This window comes from Tachypleus tridentatus, chromosome 13 (genome assembly GCF_004210375.1).
Source record: "Tachypleus tridentatus isolate NWPU-2018 chromosome 13, ASM421037v1, whole genome shotgun sequence".
In the NCBI taxonomy this organism is placed as follows: Eukaryota; Metazoa; Arthropoda; class Merostomata; order Xiphosura; family Limulidae; genus Tachypleus; species Tachypleus tridentatus.
Window position 1 is genome coordinate 209,143,792 of NC_134837.1, and position 22,993 is coordinate 209,166,784.

General features: G+C 31.8%; 1 protein-coding gene and 1 long non-coding RNA gene across 11 annotated transcripts in view; one reads left to right on the forward strand and one right to left on the reverse strand.

Annotated features, from left to right (window-relative positions):
* Nucleotides 1-19,926, forward strand: part of LOC143239455 (uncharacterized) — a 38,031-nt gene extending 18,105 nt beyond the window's left edge. For 3 of the 6 annotated variants that reach the window (XM_076480535.1, XM_076480537.1, XM_076480536.1), the window contains exons 2-9: nt 3,924-4,474; nt 6,116-6,205; nt 7,873-8,021; nt 8,672-8,741; nt 11,207-11,343; nt 12,903-13,073; nt 14,958-15,053; nt 16,072-19,926. In XM_076480535.1, the coding sequence (XP_076336650.1) occupies nt 3,995-4,474; nt 6,116-6,205; nt 7,873-8,021; nt 8,672-8,741; nt 11,207-11,343; nt 12,903-13,073; nt 14,958-15,053; nt 16,072-16,477 (1,599 nt within the window). In that variant the 5' untranslated portion in view covers nt 3,924-3,994 and the 3' untranslated portion in view covers nt 16,478-19,926. Of the gene's footprint in view, nt 1-1,093; nt 1,298-2,237; nt 2,273-3,923; nt 4,475-6,115; nt 6,206-7,872; nt 8,022-8,671; nt 8,742-11,206; nt 11,344-12,902; nt 13,074-14,957; nt 15,054-16,071 lie in introns of those variants that run through there. The other 3 variants (XM_076480534.1, XM_076480538.1, XM_076480539.1) reach the window with 3 other exon arrangements.
* LOC143239456 (uncharacterized) lies at nt 18,413-22,531 on the reverse strand. 5 transcript variants are annotated; one of them, XR_013021187.1, is made up of 4 exons: nt 21,683-22,481; nt 19,751-19,925; nt 18,730-18,764; nt 18,413-18,538 (listed from the first exon to the last, which is right to left on the reverse strand). It is a non-coding gene; the product is annotated as an uncharacterized LOC143239456 (long non-coding RNA). The 5 variants fall into 5 exon arrangements; XR_013021184.1 differs by lacking the exon at nt 18,413-18,538 and having other exon boundaries at nt 18,635-18,764; nt 21,683-22,480; XR_013021186.1 differs by lacking the exons at nt 18,413-18,538; nt 18,730-18,764 and adding an exon at nt 22,513-22,531 and having other exon boundaries at nt 18,779-19,925; nt 21,683-21,838.
* Nucleotides 22,532-22,993: the final 462 nt, after the last annotated feature.

Genomic DNA, 22,993 nt, shown 5'->3' on the forward strand with positions numbered 1-22,993 from the left:
CGGGGATTCGAATCGGTGACCCTCTGGTTACGAGTCGAGGTGCCTTAACCACCTGGCCATGCCGGGCCTTACATTTGGTGGAATTACCGTCACTAATGAAGACGTTTAAATGCTGGTTCTGGTTTTGGTAATGTTACGGTATTTATATATGCAAATATATATGCAAAAACGGCTCTTTTGGGTTGAGAAAATATTTTACATAGAAGAGCGAACAACGTTTCAACCTTCTTCGGTCATCGGACATCACTGATTGTTACGGTATTTGTTTAAATGCTATTTAATGTGTATCTCTGTTTGTAGAGTTGGTCACGTAATATTGGGATTCAAAACAACGCAGGTATATTATTGTTTCAGTATGATACAGCTGAAATGTGTTTGCTTATATATCAGTTGTTTATTTGGTAAAGCCAGTTTTATGAATTCTGAATGAGGCTCATCTTATTGTGATATGTCAGAAACTTTAGTTTATTCGACAGATTTCTGTAGTCTTGTTCCAAATCTATGAGTCATGGGATCGAACTCTGTTAACGAACGTACTCACCCTGTAAGCCATAGAAGCGTTATATTATAAAGGTAAATCTCATTATTCGTTGGTAAAAGAGTTACCTGTGGGTGACATTAACTCGCTGCTTTACCACTTCAGAATTCAGAATGATTACCACATGAAGCTCTCGTGTAATTTTTTTGTGAAATGAAACAATATGCACTCTCATATTACCGCAGAACCTTTGGGTTTTGATTCATGAGGGATAAAGTGAGACATGACATCAGAGAAGTGACTTTTTTTTTAAAGCATATCTTACCAATAAGATATTTTATGTTCATGTGGTTTGGTTTTTACGTTAACATTGTGTAATCAAAACAAAAGTAATTATAACACTATTTGACATAAACCGAGGGGTTTACGAAACAATACTCGTTTTTATTTTATGATGTTCCGGTCTTGGATACATTGTGAAACTTAGCTTATTGAACTGGGGAAGTATTTGATATTTCAAACGCACGTGACTTGCAAGTCATGCTGAGGTAATCAATACACCATACAAGTACGGTGAAAGTTGCTTGTCAAGTTTTCGTATAATCGAACGACTTTTTATCTACCGCGTTTATCCTTAGGTCGGATCTTTTGCTGTCGCTAGATGTGCGTGTAATACAAAAGGCTGCAGTTACCGCGCGCCTTCAAGCTTTGCGTGTTGCAAGCCTGTGACAATTCATTACCATTTAATAATCTAAACAAATACCAAGGTGTGGGGATAGAAAAAGGGCTTAATAATGGAAAGTTCTGATGCGGACTGGAGTAAGTTTTGGTTTTTGAACTCGTGTAGTTGTATTTTCATGTATGGACTACAAAGCCGTATTACAATGGATGTTTTGAAAATCCATTTTCGTAAATAAAAACCATTAAATTGATAAATATTTAAAAGAATTAGATAAGGTTGAGCTTTTGCTGTTATGGTGAAATATATATTAAAAACGAGTCTTACTGTCTTACCTGGCTTTTGTGTTAGTTTTTTCATGTTTCATAATCATACATAGTAATAATAAGTTTGGTATACAAAGCTCTAACTTTGTATCAAATACCAGAGGGTTTTCTTTAAATATTTTTTTTCGGACATGCTGGTTGATCGAAAACGGTTCCGGAGTGGAAAGATCAACTTCGTATTGTATTCAACATTACTGGGAAGTGGCGAAGGACGTAGCCAGTTAGCTGTGAGTTTCGAGGTTCGTGTCCCGCGGTACGTGACACGTTTTAGAGCCATAGGCATTCTATAAGATTAATGGGATTAAAACTCAAATCCTATAGAGTATATAGACGGTATGTAGTGTTTAGGAGTCGAAACTCTATGTTGACCGCGTACGGTACGTTCGGAATGTTTGCTTCCAAGAACATGTAAGTTGTTTGGACCCTCATCTGGGCTCTGTTGGCTTGCTAGATGACCTTTCTTAGGTCTACTACGGAGTTCAAAACTCTTGTGTAACCTCATGCGAATTTCTGAAACAAACAAATTCAGACACCCTTCCATTAATAGATACAATACCTACCCCCTTTAATATTTTATTATTAATATTAGTTTTATAATTTGTTGCTGTTATTATTTTTTCCTTTCTGTTTTTATAATTAACGACTCAGAAATGTTCGACTATATTTTTGTCACGTACACTTTTCTGTTGTATTGTTGTAGCTGTTATTTTGTTTTCTATTCCTGCCAATTAAAATTAGTTTGGTAACATGTGACGTTCATATACAGAAGAAAAAGGCGGAAGCCGAAAGGTCGGATATAAGTAATTTTTTTCTTATGTTTGTCGTTTTTATACATGTTTTCTATTCTTTAGTCAATACTGAAAATCTTCAAAATAGTAATATTTTGTAAGAAAGCTAACTTTATATAGTATTTTACAATATACCAAGTTCTTTTCGTTGTAGGCTGTGAAGAGATGAATTATAGTAATAAGTACACACATGCCATATTGAGTGGACTTTATTTTCCTTGCAAGTCTGACATGCATACCGTCTTTTTTGCATTTTTATATGTTCAGCCTTACCAGTCAATTGTAAAGGTTTTAAACCGTTATTTGAACTGAATCTTTACTGTTCAGTTCCCCAACCCCCCGATGGTCTATTAATGTTTTGTGCAATTATTTGCGTTCCCTATTATGAACCACTATCGTGGTTCAGGATTTTTTGTTTATATTTAAAAACTACAACACTGTAATGAATCATTACAACAAAACCGTATTTAACGACTTTCTCAAATCAAAAAGTAATCAACAAATAATTATTATTACATATATTCTCCATTCTTATTTCAGACCCAGACTGTATTTGTTTTGGATCATTAATTCATAGTTTTTTTTGCCTTTCTGTAAACAACTTTCGTCACCAACCAATTCTTACATATTATCTGTTTTTAAAGGGTGCACATTAAAATTAATTGTCTGATAAAAGTAATTCAAAACACACATGTGAAACAAGTAAAACATTCGAGCTGTGTATAAATAAAGTAATAATGACAAAATACGATTACTTATTATTTATCTAGGATTTGGATTTGTGTTTCTCTTTGTTGTGAGGCTGCACATTTTGCGCGGATCACGCTAGATGTTCTAAGTTGACGATTATTATTTATTATTATATTTTTAATTTCACACAAAGCTACACGAGGGCTATCTGCGCTAGCCGTCCCTAATTTAGCAGTGTAAAACTAGAGGGATGGCAGCTAGTCGTCACCACCCATCGCCAACTCTTGGGCTACTCTTTTACCAACAAATAGTGAGATTGACCATAATATTATAACGTCCCCACGGCTGAAAAGGCGGGCATGTTTTGGTGCGACCGGGATTCGAACCCGCGACCCTCGGATTACTAGTCGAACACCATAACACGCTTGGCCATGGCGGGCCTTTGCCTGTTTTTGAGCACGTGAAGTTAGTTCGTAATCTTAGTTTTTGAATGAGATATAACTTGACTGATTATGAATTGTATGAACAGCTGTTACTTAATTACGTGAGCTAAGTAACTAACATTTAATAAAATGGATCATAATATAAAGAAACTAACTAGAACAATTAAACTATAAAACAATTCACAATATAATAGAAATTAAAGTAAAAGAAACCATTGAAGAATTAACTACTTGTATTTGAGCCTTGGTCAGCTTTGAAGATTTAGATTAATTCAAAATATATATCCTAAGCCAAGAAAACAAAGTAATTTGCATAGATCTACAAATTTAAAGCTACAAATTTAAATCAGCTTTAACATTATAATTAATGCATTAAAATTAGTGTAATCAATCAAAAATAAATTTTTATGAGTGGTAAAAAAATATTTAAAGTTATGAGAAATAATATAACCCAAAATATCAAAGATAACTAATCATAACTTAAAAACCATGTTATATTTTTCTATTGCTTATTCACAGAGATGCTGAAAGCTGTGACAGTTTAATGTTGCATCTGGTATCTGCAATAAGTCGAACTAGGCATGTAAACAATGACAGAATCAGCCCAAATTGATTTATTTGAAACCAGTTTGTGGCCACAAAGATTATTATGTTATGGAATACATGAGACTAATAAGCACAGTATAGATAATATTAATAGGAACTCCCAAAATACCTGTGCTACAATTGCCAGTGTTTGGGTACCAAAAACAAATGCATCAAAATTAGAAGGACTTGAAAGCCAAACTCAGGAACACAAGGAACAGATTGTTCAAGAAGAAGATGATAAGGCCAGTGTAAAGGACAATGAAATCATAAATGGAGAAATAATGGGTGGAACACTGAGTCAGATTAGCTCATTGTTTTCTAGGAGTAACAGCAGTATGAGTGGTGTATCATCTGAAAGATCAACACAGGAAACTAGTATGTCGTCACAACTGTCTTATTCATCAGTTACACCTGATGGTAACACAGACTATCATGTACCAATTGTTGGGTATGAAGTGATGGAGGAGAGAGCTCATTTCACAGTAAGTATTATAATTTTTAGAAAACTTGTATGGTAGTTATATGAAATGTAACTTATTATGGGTTTTAACTGTTTTCAATGTTAAAATAAATTAACATTTTAAAAAATTTGGTTTAGAAAACCATGTTTAAGCAATTTATAAAAGAGGTTATTTAACATAGTAACAAAATTTTCAGATACTATTATAAATCAGTTTAAACCTTATTTATAATTGCACATACAGTTTTGATATCTGATATGTCTGATGTAACAGTGAAGTAAAAAGAGAACAAAAAGCTATAGTTTACTCAAATTATGTAGTACCATTACTAGAGTTGTTAGGTATGAGCACAACCTAGGAGGTGTGTGTGTGTTAAATAAACACTCTAATACTTTCAAACATCAACTGTGTTAAAAACTTGGTGGTTTATTACCATCATGTAAACTATGCTTCTCTTTGTTTTTGTCCTCTTAAGGTTTGAATGCTTTCATTCAGGCTGAGTTAAGTCATTAATTTTGTGTAGAAGGAAAGGTCCACTTTGTTTGAGAAAAGACCATTGTCTAACTTTACAGTGCTGTCTGTGCCTCTGGTTTGGATACCAAATGGTGAAAACATATCCTTAAGCTCACTTAAAGCTTACCTTGACTCCATGAATTAAAAAAAAATACTTTCTGTAAATAGAAATTTTTTCAGATGTTAAATCTGTCAAACAAATGCCAAAAAATCAGATTTTCTGAACATGTGCTATTAGACACCACCATATGTTAACATTTCTTTATGTTTCTACACTTTTTAAGTGGGAACAGTTCTTCAGAAGAGTGAAACACATAAAAGGTAACAATACCTTTAATATAAGTTGGGATTTTCTAATATTCATCACTTTACTAATATTGATCTCACTTTAGGTAGCCTGTTGATGTCTAATTGACCTAAAAATCTCTTAATGTATCTGTTTAAATTTTACTTCAATATAACACAAAAATATCTTAATCTCTTCCTAAAAACTTGCTTTATAAAACTGTTTTGTGATGGATCTATGAAAACTGTCCCAAACTTTACCAACAATAAAGTAGGGCTTACATAATCAACATTAATATTTTTTCTCAACCAGTTTATTAGTCTTCTAACCATTGGGTCTTTTATCATAGTTTAAAATATAAACATTATTAATATCTTCACATTTTTATTGTGTTTTATACAAATTATTTAAATCATTCTGGCTTCTCTATTTAGTTGACCGTTTTAATTATTTGGATTTAGTGAATGGGTTACAAAAATCATCTCGATCACTCTTATGTTTCTGTGTCGCATTTCTGTTAGAAACTTTTCAAGTTGATTTTTTTCCTAAATAACATTAACTAAAGAACATACCATTCTGTGAATGGTTCTTTCAAGAAGATCAGGTACTTTCTTTATTCTGCGAGTTTATCTTCAAAATATTTCATCTAACTGAGATCAAGTTTATTGCAGTAAATATCGAGACAAGAAGGAAATGTGTAACACGTATATAGATGTTTAGAAGTTGTACAAATGTTCGAAAGCTGTCGGGAACAAACGTAATGTTGCTTTTGTCAAAATGTATATTGTGAGTAAACTGGCACACACGATGGAAAAAAGAAAAATGTTCAGATACTTAATTTGTGTTTTGATCTCCTTTCTAAGGTGTTCAAACTAAAAGTTGAAGATCAAATAAATGGAGCAAGTTGGTTTGTTTTCAGAAGATACACTGACTTTGTCCGTTTAAATAAAAAAGTAAGGTTTTATTAGTATATTTTAATGTAATACTTTAATAACAATAATTAATAATGGAAATGTACTTTGTTATTTATAATAATTCTTGTTCTTTTTTTTCACTGTGTGATGATTGTTCAGCAGTGTGGTTTTTTGTTTGACCATGATGTTAACCCATGATCTTAAGATAGTTGGTAGGTTATAAGAGATGTTACATACCTTATGTTTATGTCATGGTGCGGCAAATGTAGATCTCCCAACGTGGAGTGTAGAGGGGGTCGATCAAAAGAAATGTGATAGAACTGTATGAATTTCAGGATGGCTTTTTGAAAGGATAGTTGGGATATGGGATGAACCCATATATGTGAATATACTTTGAATAGATGAATTGATTTCCTGATAAAGCAGTATGGGAGGTGCATATTGTCTTTTCATAAGTAGGTACGTAAGTAAGGATATGCTTAAATATGGAAATAATACAGTCATCTTATAACTTTTGATTTACTGTCCTTTGTTGTTGGAAAAAAAATAGTTTTTATATAGAACACAGGAGGCTGAATTGTTGCTTTAAAATATGCATTTACTTTACCTAAAATGGGTGACAGCTTAGATCAGTTGTTTTCAATTTTTAATTTTTGTTTCATTCACACATCACTTAATCTTTTATCTGTACCTCTTAACCTTAGATTGTATCACTGGTCTCCACTATGTGTAGATTATGTTAAAAGTACCATATGTACTCCAAATAAATTGATTTTGAGAAGGAAGTGTATCTATACATATAACATATGGGCATGCTAATGCATATTGTATGAAATATAAGTGTAACAAAAATTATGTGCAACAATGTCTGGAAACTACAGAAAATATGTATGGAGGGTAATGAGGAAGAACATATGAAACAGAAGTTAGAAAAATGTACAATGTTCATGTGAGAGACTTTGTGATTCTCTGTGTGTGTGAGGGTGTAGGTAATCTAGAATGTGAACTGATGTAAAATGTCAGGTTCAAGGTAATCTGCTGGGGTTAGTTGAAAATGAAAGATGCACAAGTCTGTTTGTGTGTAAATATTGTGTTTGAAAGTTGCAGAAGTTGTTCTGAGGGGAAGCTTGGGCTGGTAGTATTGAGTGCCTATCTAATTCTGGTTTCAGTTATTTTGGTTATCATTCTGCTGAGAAGCAGTTGTTTCTCTGATTTTTTACTAATTGACAAAACACATTTTATATTAGTAATTCTGTGATAAGTATCCCAGTTTTTATAACCTACAACTTAAAATTAGACACAATAAAGCTGTCTCTCCAAGACAACAATTTAACTTTCAGTTACTTAAGATGCCCAGTGAACTGGTCTTAAAATCTAAATGTTTTCTGTTCTTTTCTGTATGCAACACTCCTTCAGTGAGTTGGTTAGTTTGTATATGTGTTAGAAGTAATTCTGTCTCAGAATGAATGGTATTTAGGTTTCCAAAGCCTCAGTTCTTTCTTATATTTTTAAGTTGAAAACATATTTCTTTAAGTTTTCATGTTAGTTCGTGGATTTATTAGTTTTTAATTTTTACATTTTTGGTTCTGCCTAGGAATACTTCTCAACACAAAGTAACTATTTATTCTGAATCTAGTGTGTTGTCTCTGGATAAGGGATTGTATTATGAGTAATTGATATATCTTATGCTTTATTGTATTTTACAGCTGAGAACACTGTTTCCTGATCTCAGGTTAAAGCTGCCCCCTAAAAGGTGGTTTGGAGATAATTTTGAAACAAGTTTTTTGGAAAATAGACTGATTGGGTTACAGACCTTTATTAATAATATACTTGTGCAACAAGAACTTACTAAAAGGTAAACTTCAGTGAATATTATTTTTCAGTTGCCATTGTTACTTCTTGCTACAGTGAAATTATGGAGCATTCAAAAAGTACATAGTAATGAAAACTATAAATAATTACTGAAGTATTAGAGGATTATTCACTTTGCACTTTGAGAGTTCTTTAGAATATAACTCTGTTATCTCCTGAGTTTAGCACTTCCATAATTAACAAACTCACCTATGCATAGTCAGATAGTTATGCATATTTATTTTAAGAAAGTTGAAAATGTTTTTTTAATGCATTTTAAAACATTATATACTCTGTAAATTTGTTTTTAAATAAAAAAGGGGTTGTTAATAACAGAATATGTAGTACATTTGTTTGTTTTTCATAATGACACACTTTTGTAATAAAAATAACTGGTATATGAGATTAAAAACAAAACAAAAAATTTCCAGAAACATAAACTGAAATTTCAAATCATGGTTCTATACTTCTAGTGTTTAGAAATAACTTATTCATGTTGGTAGTTTGTTTTATTTTTCCTTTATTTTTCACATTGTCATGGACAGTTCAGACTATTAACACAAACCTTCTTTTAGGAACTTTTTTGTTTCTTAATATATATTACTTATCTGTTTAATGAATTCCTTTTAGATTAATTTTTGTTTTCATAACTAGTAAACCTGTCCAAGACTTCTTTTGCCTTGATGATCCTCCTGGTCCAGATGAAACTCTTGAAGAAAGCAGGGTAGGTTATCTTTATGGATTATACAGTTGTTTGGGATAAAACAATAAAACATGACTATAAGTGTACATGTAATTTCTCTGGTGCTATTTTATAATGAAAATAAGTTGTACTTCAAGTAGAAAGGCCTTGTTGCAGTTTTATTTTTTTTTTAGCTTTTTTTTTATTTATTTACTTATAGAAGTTATCATAGTATTTACATCCTAAACTAATTACAGAAATCAGTATCTTTATTGAAGTATGTTACCAAACATTCCTTGCAGGTTCTGTGTAAATTTAATCACATTTGTTTTGACTCTATGTCCATAAACACAAGCTAACCTTTTTTTATACAGGTAAAGGTTATATATTAGTCTTTTTTTCTTATGTCTTAAGGTAGAAAGCTGTATAAACTTTCAGAAAGGTATCATATTCAAACAGCTAACATAGAAACCAGTGTAACTGGCTTGGTATATCTTAGAATTGTATGTAAGCTATTGGTTGAAGTATGTAATTCATGGACTTGTGATACCTTATGGAGGCTTCTAGGCTGAGTATGTATATAAGTTGCCTATTTTATAATTCCTTCTTTCTCTGACAATAGTTATGCAAATTAGAAGCTTGTGGCACTTTGGTAACATTTCTGATACCATATTGGTGAATATAATTTTGTGTGTTTTGTTAATGTGATCATTTGTTGTTGTTCTTTGTCTGTGTTCAATTTGTTTTTTCCTTAATAATCCTGAACCAGAGTTGTTGTTGGGCCCAGCATGGCCAAGAGTGTTAAGGCATTCAACTCATAATCCGAGGGTCACGGGTTCGAATCCCGGTCACACCAAAACATGCTTATCTTTTCAGCTGTGGGGGCATTATAATATGAGGGTCAATCCCATTATTCGTTGGTAAAAGAGTATCCCAAGAGTTGGCATTGGGTGGTGATGACTAGCTGCCTTTCCTCTAGTCTTACACTGCAAAATTAGGGACAGCTAACACAAGTAGCCCTCGAGTAGCTTTGTGCAAAATTCAAAACAAACAAACAAGAGTTGTTTTTTTGTGGATGTTTTTTAATTTTCTGTCAGAGTACATGAATATCATGGGTTTGTATAGTGGTTGTTGCTTCAATCTATTTGTAGGTTTGAACATGATTCTCACCATTAATCTTTCAGTAGTAATAATTAAAAAAAATATATAAACTGTTCACAGTATGTAGTGAACTGTTTGTGTTTCTGCTATATAGATTTGTACAAAATCATATTTAGGATTTATTTGTATAAATGGAATCTTTTTTTATTCTACTTAAGACCTCTATATTTCTAAGTAGTGTGAAGTAGCATTTCAAATTAATTTGACAAATATTAATTTTGTGTTTTTAATTATGTTTATAAGTAGTCAATAGGTGTGATCATTTAGCTTGACTGATATAACCAGTTATGTTATTTGTTTACACTGATATGTGAAAAATACATTCATGTATTTTTTGAAATAAAGATTCTGGAAATGTTATACAAAGAACAACCAGAATGCTGAAAGGAAAGCAGGTGAACGAAATTTTTATTGTTAAGAATGTTTGTCTGACATCATGTTGATTGGTTTCTTATTTATTTTCTTATTGGTTGCTTAGACAAGAAGGGCTTTCCAAATATATTTGCACAGGAAAGGCTGGAGATAAGAATAATGTAATACTGTACTTTTAAGTCAGTGTAAGGGTTACTGGTGTAGTATCCCACAATTCTCAATTATCTATGTCAATGACTATTCTATGTCATTTATACAAGGGTATCAAGAAAAGCGAACTGGCTTTGTGAGAATATGTTCTAAACTTATCAAGGCCCTGGTGTAGCCAGATGATTAGAGCACTCAGTTCACAATCTGTGAATCATGGGATAGAACTCGTTCAGAGAATGTTTTTCATTTCAGAGATGGGGATGTTTTGTAATAGTGAATCCCACCATTTGTTGGCAACAAATGGTCAGAGTTGTCAGTGGGTGGTGTTGTCCAGCTCTTTTGTCTGTCACTTCAAAACTAGGGATGGACAGTTCAGATTGATCTCCTGTAAATTTGTGTGAAGTTCAACAAACAAGTTAGTCCTGTTGGGTACAAAAGGATGAAATTAACAATTGTTTCAACTTTGACACAGTTTAATGTCATGAGAATTTCTACGAGAGTTCATAATGTTTCTTAAATACAATTTGTTTTTGAAGTTGATAACCAAGCTGCTCATAGACTTGTTAACATATTAGTTAGATGAGTGTAAAACAGAGGGTTAGTTGGATAATCAATGGTTGCATATATCTTCTTGATCAGTTTGGTAATACTCAACAACAATTGTAGAAAATGTACTTTTTTGGTTGTCCCTCTGAACAGTTACATAAACTTAAACAATGTTCTGTATTAGCTGAAAACTCTGAGCAACACAGTGTTTGTTTTGAAATCTTCAGTTTTATAGTAGCTGACTTCTCAATTTATGATGTGGTCATTTTAAATTGTAGGCAGTATGTGAAAGTTTGGAGGAAAGTGTATACCTGCTGACACAGAAGTTGAAGGACAGAGAATCTGAAATTAAACTTCTAGAGGAAGAAGTTAGAGTGCTGCAATCTCAACAAGAAATGCTGCTCAAATCCCTCAAGTAAGTTTGAAGTGGCTACATTATGTGTATTTGCAAACAAAGCACTACCATAGAGAACCATCTAATCATTTGCAGTTTGTTCAGGAGTGAAGAATTGTGTAGCAAAATAATTAACTTAAAACTTATTTTATTGTGACTAATGAATCTTTAGACCATATATTTTGATAAATTTAATTACCAATTATATTGAAGAAAATATAACTTCTATCTTTTCTCAATAGATTTAATATATATTAAAAAAACAAACTAATTGGAAATTCAAAATAGTTATATATTTGTTTAATTTCCAAGAAAAGCTCAGAACAGCCGAGTGAATTAAACAGAACCATCTTTAAAGTTACGGTTGTGATACTACTGCACTCATTAAAGAATTAATAACATTTTATGTGACCCCCTTTCTGCAATACTTGAGGTTTGCTTATGTAACAGACACTAGTCACTCTAAACACTGCTTATCACTGCAAGGAATCATTTCAAAATATATCCCATAATGCTTCCAATGAACAGTATCTTCCTCAGCCATGTATATGTGGCTTTAAATACATAATTTATTGAAATTGTGTTGGAAGTGTTGGTTGATTAGATTTAGCATATTATAAATTACTTTTATTACCTATTGAACATTTGGAGAGAGTAAGTCGTTTATAAATATTATAAAACATTTTTTTAACAGTGGTAGGGTGCAGTCATGGCTTGGAACAATACTAGGTATTGGTATGTAAGGAACCTATTGTAGTAATTAAACAAGTAAAGAAAGTTGGTCACTCATTGCTGTATTAATGATATGTATTGAGTAAAGGAACTGTGTCAATATTATAGCAGTAACTGACTATACTTGTTTAACTTTGCAGTTCAATGGCTCACCCCACATTGGAAAACTGACTGTGATATTATTATTAGTAGTAAAGCATATAAGTTTGCAGAACACACACAAAAAATCAGATTTGTTAGGACATATCTGAGAATTCAGATCAGTCTGAACTGGTCAAGTTGCAAGGTGATGTTCGTGCAAAGAATCAAATTTCTTTTGTCATTTATACAGTTTGCATAACGTTTAGAATACTCAAAACGTTTATCTACAGTTTTTCAGTATGTTTATATACTGTATTTAATCTCCTCTACTATAAACTGTAGCTATATTAACAATGTTGGATGAAAGCAAATATTCTGTAACTCTCCCATCAAATACATAATATGTCGAATGGCACTCTGGAAAAGGTATTGGCATGTCTATACATTTATGGTTAAAGAATCTGTAGGTTCTGTAGCAGCAAGAAACCAGACTTCTGTCGAGAAGCTGTTTGTCACTTGCATGGTAACCACATGATCAGTTTTTATATTTCAAGATACTTCCTAAATATTAAAATTAAAAAATGCTCTGTTTTCTTTATCAAACTGAAAAATAAGTTGAAAATTAATTTATGTGAGCAAGCTTCAATGATGTTATTTAAAAAAACAACTGAGATTTAGAGCGAATAAAAACTGTCAGTTAAAGGCATGGTTTTAACTGAATTTTTAAAGATACATCAGTGCTTTATAACATCTTTTTTGTATAACAGGTTAGAATGTTCACTAACAATGCAGAGCTTAGGATTATGTCCACAGATGTTGGGTCCACTGACCTCTAGCCCCAAAACTCGTAACTACACTCCTGAAAATCCTTCGAGTTTTCATCTTGTGTCTGCTCATCTTCTTCGTCTGCATCGTCTCAACATGACTTTGGTCAATATGTGAGTACTTGCTGTTAAGAGAAATATTATTTATTTAAATATGGCATTAGATGTAAATTAACCCTTTACTATCACAGACGTCTATTTTCATGTGTGTATTTTTTTGTTTGTTTGTTTTAACTTGAAGGTAGCTTTTAATTTTGGTTTCATACATTATTTTAATTTTTTTCTGTGTGTTATGGCAGATATGTTTTTATTTATGTAACAAAGCATAGCTTAAGCTTTTAGTGACCCATTCAGATTCTTTCCTTGTTAGCTGTGCTTTAAAGACCCACATTTCACATAGATGTAAGGCTGTGCAAAAAAAAAAATTGTAGCATGTCTAATAATACATAATAAAAACAATATCAGCTCATGTTTGATTTTCATTGGAGTGTTTAAGTAAGCAGACATTTTAATTTTCCAAACTTGTGTTTTGGTGGAATTGAAACTGGCAACTCAGAAGTGACCTTACTAACTGCACTAAAGGTTTATTATTGCTAACTTTCACTAGTAAGAAGATTTTTCAGAACTCAAACTACCACACTTTTTTCATAAGTTTAAATATCAGCTGACTGAGTAGTAAACTCGTGTAAATTCTTTATATAGTGACCTTTAACACTTGTGTAATTATGATTGAGGCTGTTAGAGAAAATAAACGCTTCCTGATTGTAATAAAAACAATCTGTAAAATCAAATATTCTGATTGGAGCTACTGAGGAAATCCAATCATGGTTAATGGCAGAAATATTTTTGTAAAGTATTCTAAAGCTAGTTTGGATTGAAGTAAGTGGTGTAATGATTAGAGTATTAACATGAAAAATAAAGTAAAACTGAAAATACAGGGTGTTTGGAAAGTCACTGTGCAGTTTTGAAAGCAGCGATAACAGCATTCATTCAGTTTATTTCAAGCCAGCAACTGATAGCAGTGTTTAGAAACAAAATAAGAACGATCCAAGACTGTATTGATGCCAACGGGGGTCACTTGCAACATTGTTTATAATTGTCATTCATATTTACCTCCTGTATTCTATATTGAAACATGTCTGAATATATAAGTGCACAGTGACTTTCTGAACACCCTGTATATTTTTGAGTAAAAAAAAAAAATTGAAAATTTAATTTTACCAAATTAGGTTTGAAAATGAAACTGCTAAACTTCATGTTAATGCTAGCTAACTTTTTACAATTGATATATCAAACCTTAATTAACTGATTAATTGGTATTAGGATTTATTCATTTGTATAAATTGGCTGCTGCTGGTTTATTTTTTTATATACTTTTGTTCAATGACTTAATTAAAATTAGAGTAATTGAAGAAATGATACAATGTGTCAGTTCCATTTCCCATAATTATGGAAAATGTTGTAGAAAGGGTAGTTATGTTTCTACGAGTATGAAGATAGCAAGTCTTTGAAATTATAAAACTATTAAATTTTGATTGTGTTTTTTTCAGTCTTTGAGTACAAGACAGTTTGAAATGATCTAAGTTGAAACTTCATAGATTAGGGGAAAGGTTAAACATTTTGTATTACGATAAAATATTAGTCTAACATCAGTGTTCTAGATGGGGTAATATATAGACTTGTTTACTACGGTACTAAGAAGTTAATGCAGCTCAATAAGTAATTATAATAACAGATAAAACTGAATCATTGCTAAGGTTTTATGTACAAACTGATTCATTACTGTTTGATCCTTCAGAATATTGTATCTGCTATTTGGTGGCATTTTTCTTCAACTGAAACAATGCCCCCAGAATATAAAAGAATGACAAAGTATAACTTCTAATATGTAGTTTATCTTTACTTGTGTAATTTTTTATGCTGCCATATAGTGTTAACCATTTAGTCAGAGCAAATGCAACCATAACACAAGGTGATAATAATGAATTTCTTTTTCAGGCTTGAAAAGTCTAAAAAATACTGGTTTCAAGAAAGTTTGCAAACAATAAACCAAAATGACACATTAATAGAAATAGCTGCAAGATTATCAGAAAGGTAAAATCAGTTTTACTAGTAATTCTAAGCATGAATTTTCTGTTACGTTTGTTTTTGCAGCTGGAGAAAAATCTAAATATTTTTGTTCTCAGGTTATTTGTATGAACTAATCTATTAAGTAAAATTAGACAGAGATTACACTGATTAGGTACAATGTAAATACTTCAGTGTTTAAGTATTGTAGAAAAGAACATAATATTTAAAAAAAGCGAATGGACGTTATATAACTGGACAGGAAAAGTCTGTCAAATGTGACTTCACAAACCCTGTTTAACATACTTTAAGAAAACAAAAAAAAAAAAAAAGAGCAAATAAGGCTGAGATATAAAACGTTTTAAACACACAGAATGGGTACTTACATGTATGTAGTGTGAATGTGTAATTTTCTTGTAAAAGGATATTATTTCATTTTTTTGTTTTATTGTATCATCAGTTTGTCATGATACTAACATTCCACCTTTCTAATTGTAAAATTAATATATTGTGAAACATTCTACATACTGTTTTAGTGTCATAAGGTTGAACTGAATTAAACCTTGAAGCAATGGGATGGGTCTACTTGATAAAAGGGACAAAGACAGTTTGAATGAAATGGACTTTAACTTTCTTGGCTATGCATCATGTGAAAATCCAAATATGTATGAAAATAACTGAAATTTGTAATAATAATATCTTTAAAAACAAGGTAGAAATATATGTAGTATGTTAACATATACCACACTGTGTCAAAAAAGAAAAACATGTTTTTATATATATTCTGATTTTTGTTCTTTCTTTTAATGTTTTTTCTTCAGTTAGGGTTAACCAGTGACTAAAGTAATGAGTTTATTGGTTTTTATTTCTGATTTCATATGTTGGTGTGTGTGTGTGTGTGTGTGTGAGTTTTGTATTTATAGATATTGATGTTAGTTTCTTTCTCTTTGGGGGGGATATGGACAAAAGTTTTAAAAAATGTGGAGTTAAAGTTTAGTTATCAATTGTTTTGAGTGTTGAAATTACTAGTAGTAATTTTTTTAAGATCCTCAAACTATCTGGATACAAGAGAGCCATTTTTTGAGAGTCCTCTTTGTCCTCGGGCTGTTTCTAAGTCTCCACCTTTTGAAGATATTCCTGAAAGATATGGTGGTGATGGATGTACCGAGCCAGAAGAGAGGTTATCACCACTAGGAGGTATTGAAAATCCGCATATTTTGCCAGAAGGAGATAAGGTTGAAACATTCTCTAGAAGATGCGAGGCTAGCAAATGTGAAATGTTTCCTGTTGTCTCTCAGGAAAGAAGTTTAGATGAACCATTAAAAGAAAGTAAAAAAACATTTGAACATGTGCCTTCCAATGACACTTGTCAAGTTTTAAATGTTTGTACACATCCAAGTGAAGACTTTCTGACCAAAACTGATTTCTCTTCTCAAAGTGAAGTAATATAGTTAGTCTTGGTTAGTTAGACATTTTTGATTTCATTAACATCTTCAGGTTGACTGGTTTTATTACTCCAAGAATTAACCTAGTTAAAATCAAAGTTAACTTCAATTTATGTGAAGAATTTCAAACATATTTATTGTGATATATAACGTTTTTTACGTACACTTTGAAATAATTTGATATAATGATACAGACATAAGTGTAGATAATAAACTGGTGTTTTTATAGTCTGTGAACACTTTTGTAAAGTATTCAGTATAGAAAACTGTTGAAACTAAACCTATTGTTTACTCTAGTTCCCTTTACATCAGATCAGTTTATAATGTATATTAATCACTAACTGATTAGTAACATTAAGGAACAGATAAACCAATGTATAGTTTTAAGTGTTGTTAAATTAAGTGGAGATGGAAGTTATATTGTCAAGCATGTTTATGTATAACTAAACAGTCTGTGATTATTAGTGCCTAGACATATATGCATTTAAAGTTAAAACTAAGCTACAAGTTTTTGTGAAAATTCAATTCATTTTTATTTTATTTTTTTCCCACTAGATGTTTGTGACCTTGTAAAAATATAAATACATGTAAAAATGTATATGTGTATATCACCCAGGTCTAAAGGTAAAAGGCTACTTTCATTAATTATCTCTTAGATACTTATTTGTTTTATAAAAAAACGTTTATCTTTTAACTTGGAGAGAAAGGAAATTAGGACCAAGAGAAAAATTTAATTTTTAACTGATCCTATTTTTGCAGATATCAGTATAAATTTTTGTATTAGAAAATAGTTTTGAGCATAATTTAAAAAAACATTTGCATTTAAAAGTGTTTGTTTTAATACCATAAAGGATTTAAATGAGTTAACTCAAGATGGCGATTTCTTTAAAATTTGACTCAAAACTCATAACTCAAAATAACTACACTTATTTGTGAATAGTTTTCTGAAAAAATGATTGATTGGACATGTAACAGAAAAATGACACAGCCATACATGCATATCATGTCACACAAACTGTTTCAAAATGTCACGAGCTAGCAAGTCTGTATAAAATCAACACAACCCCAATACAGCTGCAGATTTATCTTCTTAATTATAGGCTAAAGAGCCATGTTAGAGACCTTGAAAGCCATCCCTAATATGGGACTAACCAGAGGGAAGGAGAGTAGAAAAGTTAGCACCACCTACTGTCACATGTATCTTGTCCACATGTTTAAACTGAGTATTAACTGAATTAATTTTGTTGTGCATCTGCAGGTAAAAGTATGAAACATGTTCAATGGCATTACAATTTGAATTTTCCCTCATTCATTTTTGAGCCTGACAAAAAAACAAGTTAAAATGCCTTAAACTTTTATTGAAATTCATGTGCTTTATCACCTGGATGAATATCTCCCTTTCTGTCACTAACAATGATGTGTTTTATCACCTGGATGAATATCTCCCTTTCTGTCAATAGCAATGATGTGTTTTATCACCTGGATGAATATCTCCCTTTCTGTCACAAGCAATGATGTGTTTTATCACCTGGATGAATATCTCCCTTTCTGTCACTAGCAATGATGTGTTTTATCACCTGGATGAATATCTCCCTTTCTGACAATAGCAATGATGTGTTTTATCACCTGGATGAATATCTCCCTTTCTGTCACTAGCAATGATGTGTTTTATCACCTGGATGAATATCTCCCTTTATTTCACTAGCAATGATGTGTTTTATCACCTGGATGAATATCTCCCTTTCTGTCACTAGCAATGATGTGTTTTATCACCTGGATAAATATCTCCCTTTCTGTCACAAGCAATGATGTGTTTTATCACCTGGATGAATATCTCCCTTTCTGTCACAAGCAATGATGTGTTTTATCACCCGGATGAATATCTCCCTTTCTGTCACTAGCAATGATGTGTTTTATCGCCTGGATGAATATCTCCCTTTCTGTCACTAGCAATGATGTGTTTTATCGCCTGGATGAATATCTCCCTTTCTGTCACTAGCAATGATGTGTTTTATCGCCTGGATGAATATCTCCCTTTCTGTCACTAGCAATGATGTGTTTTATCGCCTGGATGAATATCTCCTTTCTGTCACTAGCAATGATGTGTTTTATCGCCTGGATGAATATCTCCCTTTCTGTCACTAGCAATGATGTGTTTTATCGCCTGGATGAATATCTCCCTTTCTGTCACAATGATGTGTTTTATCGCCTGGATGAATATCTCCCTTTCTGTTACTAGCAATGATGTGTTTTATCACCTGGATGAATATCTCCCTTTCTGTCACTAGCAATGCTAAACAAACACGATTATTACAAGTTTTTCATTCATTTTTTTGTTTATATATTCAACATGGATATTTCCAGTAGAAAAACGTAACTATAAGAATTTTTTAATTTAAACCAGTTACCAGAAAGAAAGAAAGAAAGAAAAAAATTTAAAATTGCATTTGATAAACAAATATCTGAATGTATTTCAGAATGAAATTTGTACATTTAAATGAAAAAGATAAACACAGAAATGTGGGGCTTATTTTCAAGTTCCAGCATCACAGTTATAATGAAATAACAACATAATGCAAAACTAGGACTGAAAATTAAAATGACCACCAATTATTCTGGTAATTGAAGAAATTTAAGATTATAATGTTAAGGAAAAGCAGATGTTGCTGGTTTGACATGAAATTCTTGCTTCAAATATATGTGTGAGTTATTTTAACAAGTTCACTAAACTGTTTTGCTAAGATCTTCAGTTATTCTATTGTTGTTGTTATTTTTGAAATTCATATTATTATAATGTTATAGATTATAATAATACTTATTATAAAACATAACACAATTATATTTGTGTGTTCTTTGTTTCTAAAAGTCAGATTACAGACCATAAAAGCTGACTTTTCCCATAAGCTACATAAATAATACTATGAGGAATTTTCACAGACATGTTGACTTACAAGTGCATTCTTTAAGTGAAGAAATTAAAACTAATGCTGTTGGAGGATTTCCTTTAAAATGCATGAATCAATACTGACCAACTACATGAACACTGGACCAATTTCAAGCCATGAACAGCATTTTAAAACGTAGTTACTGCCAATTTGTATAGGATACAGGATACAGTCAACTTCTAATATTTAGAGCAGTCATAGTCAACATATTAAAGTTAATTGTGAAAAAAAAATGATTTAATGGGCTGTGCATGTAACTTGCAATATGCTGTTATAACTGTAAAGTTGACATACTCGGGCTAAGTGATAAAGATTTTTCATCCAAGAAGCAAACCTTGCACTAAACAAATGAAGTCTCATTAACATCGACAGGACAAAAGCTGTTCAGGTACTGGAGGTAAGAAAAGATAAGTGGAGGTAAAGTTCCATCAGCTAGCTGAGAAACAGCTGTTGACTCCTGGCCATTGTCAGCATTCAATAAGTCATCCATGTGTTGGACCTCATCAGCACTAATACCAGAAAAATATATTCAGCTAAAGAACATTAAACACTACTGTAAACAATTATAAGACAAAGTTATGTTTGTTTAAACTTTCAAAGAATTCTACATTTATGGTGAATTTGCATAATATCACAACATTAAATAAACTTCACCAAGTGGAAATGGTTTGGGAAATCCTGTATTCATTTTGCATTAACATACAAAAAATAGTTTTATATTCTCTATATATTAACATATACTCCCTCTCCCACACAAAGATGGATTCAAGTTTTCAACAGGAATGTGTTAAAAGAGTTAAGGATTGAGCCATACATTGTTGTTATCAAACTACTTGAGGCATTAGAAAACATATTCAATTATATTTATTATAAAAGTGTTAAAGTGTAAGCCACTAATTTTGAAGTTGATATAACAAGAATCACTCTGTGGTCTCATAAGGCCATATAATGGATAAATAATCTTCTGAAAGTTTATTGCTTATTTAGTGTATTGTGCTTGTTAGATATACAAGTGATAGGTCATCAGGTTAACTGCCTCATTTTGAAGGCTGTTTTGTTCATGTGGTAAAGAGGAAAGGTTGTGTTGCTGCTCTTCCATTGGATAATTTCCATTACTTTAATAATTTTCATGATCTGGGATCTGTATTCTTCTATTAGAGAATCCTCTATGAGAGCTACTAACAGTCAATCATGTTATCAATATCAGTTTTTGTTGTACACAAATAAGTGCATGAGCCTCACAAAGAAAGGGTTATTGGTTTTAATAACTAATAATAAAAATATCATATGATGTTTAAATAAGAATGACTATATTATGAAATAAGTATATTCAACATAAGGACTTCCTACAAATATAACTACAAGGACTTGTTTCATGGATTTTAGTTGTATACAAATGCCTAATTCATAGACCTAGAGCCTTGTTAAAACTTAGTTACCCATGCGTTACTTCTAGGTAGATAGATTAGCACAGCTATTTGTACAATGTGTGTTATTACTGCCTTAAAGTACATTAAATTTGGGTTAAGTTTTGAAAATATGTAAGCTCTCTACAAACCTAGATGATTGAAGCAAAGGAAGAACAAACAACTATGAACATTAACTTTTGTTAAAAAGTTTTCAAGATTTGTATTTTTAACAATTAAGAGATGCTACTTTTTGCAGATAAACTCCTGGAAAAAAGAATGGCACAGTCGTTACTACCTAGTGTATCAAATAGTATGTGTAATATTAACAGTACTTTAAAAGGAACAAAAAAAAACAATAATACTTGAATGTGGAAACTGTAACTATGTTAGAAACAGAAGTGTACAGATTCATTTACATAATGACAAAATACTATGGATAACAATTTGAATTATTCAAACAATGTTAGTCTGACTGGAAAGATAAGAAGAAAAGTCAAAGACTTTCTTATAGAATTGGTTAATAAAATGCTTGAAACATTTACAGATATATTACATGTTCCAATACTGGCCAATGATAGTATCCAGTGGTTTACATGTTTACAAAAATATCCCACTAATGACCAATAATATGTAGCATTTACAGATATTAATAATAACAATGACCTGTATGTAAATGAAGGCAATCCAATAATTAACAGATTTTTACTTATGAAGAACAATCTTTAAAACTTACAGATATGTAAACAGGGAGAATCCTGTAACTATCAAAAACCTTTCAATGGACGAGTAAAAGAAAACAGTTTTAAAAAGGTTACAAATCAAAACATGGAAAAGTTAGCCAATTCACAGCCTCATACCAGATCATTCTTGAAAGTTCATCTACGTGCTGTTATCATTGGCAGGTTGGGGCTGGACACTGAGGATTTTATTGGTTACAAACATACTCATTATGGTAGAGTGTACAGTTCCATCTGACACACAAATTCCTGGCTGGGGTCTAGGGCTAGTTCACACTGTAAACGCCAAAGCCAATATTCAGAAAGGACGCATTAACCACTTTCCTACTGCAAGTTTAAAGTTTTAAAAGAAGTGTGTTGCTCAAAACTTGATTTAATATTCGAGTACAATACTTCTGTAAAACAGATTTACGCTTCTTGAAAGGCTGGTAATGTATCAAAAATATTGAAAAATGTAAATTCACTTTAATTAACACAGAGAAATGTGTGGTTCTTTGGATTGAAGAACTTTCACCAGACTTCGAAGAAGGTCACGTGCAAGAGGTAAGCATATAGCAACATACGACAAACTGAAGCAGATGATATTTTTATACTCCTAGAAATTCTAGTAGGAGAACCCATAACCTCAAATAATGACACTTGTAAAGTCTTTTTTTCGAGAACTTGGAATTACTTGCATATCAACACTTATGATAGTGTTGTACACTATTGATTATTATAAAAAAAATTATCTATTATTAGAACTATTAACACTAAAACCAAATTTCGGGCTTATTGCTCAGTTAAAAACATGGGTTTTTGAGGTAATTGAAATAAACAAATAGGACCTTTTTCAAAATATAGGTTTTACAGCCTTGCTGGTAGGCTCAGGGTGTATAAACTGTAATTGTATTAGTACAGATACTGGTCGGAAGGAGGCAGTCAAGTTAATAAAGTAGAATATTTCATACCTACTATTGCACATAGTGAGTATAAACTTGTTGTATGGCTAGTAGATGCTGCATTGTTTGATAGGGATTCAAAGGGGAAACTGAAAACCAGGAAAGCAATACTAATTATTTACTGTTAAAATGGAGGAAGTAATTGTTTAGTTGCAATACTTTTAGGTTGTTATTCTGGTCTGTAGAAGTTTAATCCTTTCCAGACAAGAGGTTTGTCACCAATTTTCTTCCTTACAATAGATATAGTTAACCAAATTGCATGAAGCTTATTTTTTAAAACAAATAAAAATAATTCCTTTCATCTAATAATTTCAATTTCTTTGTTATTGTCGATCACAAAGTTACGTTTTATGTATTCGTTCAGTTTCATACTTAGTTTTACTCTAGCGCGTAAGGCGTGCGACTCGTAATCCGAGGGTCGCGGGTTCGCGCCCCCGTCGCGCTAAACATGCTCGCCCTCCCAGCCGTGGGGTGTATAATGTGACGGTCA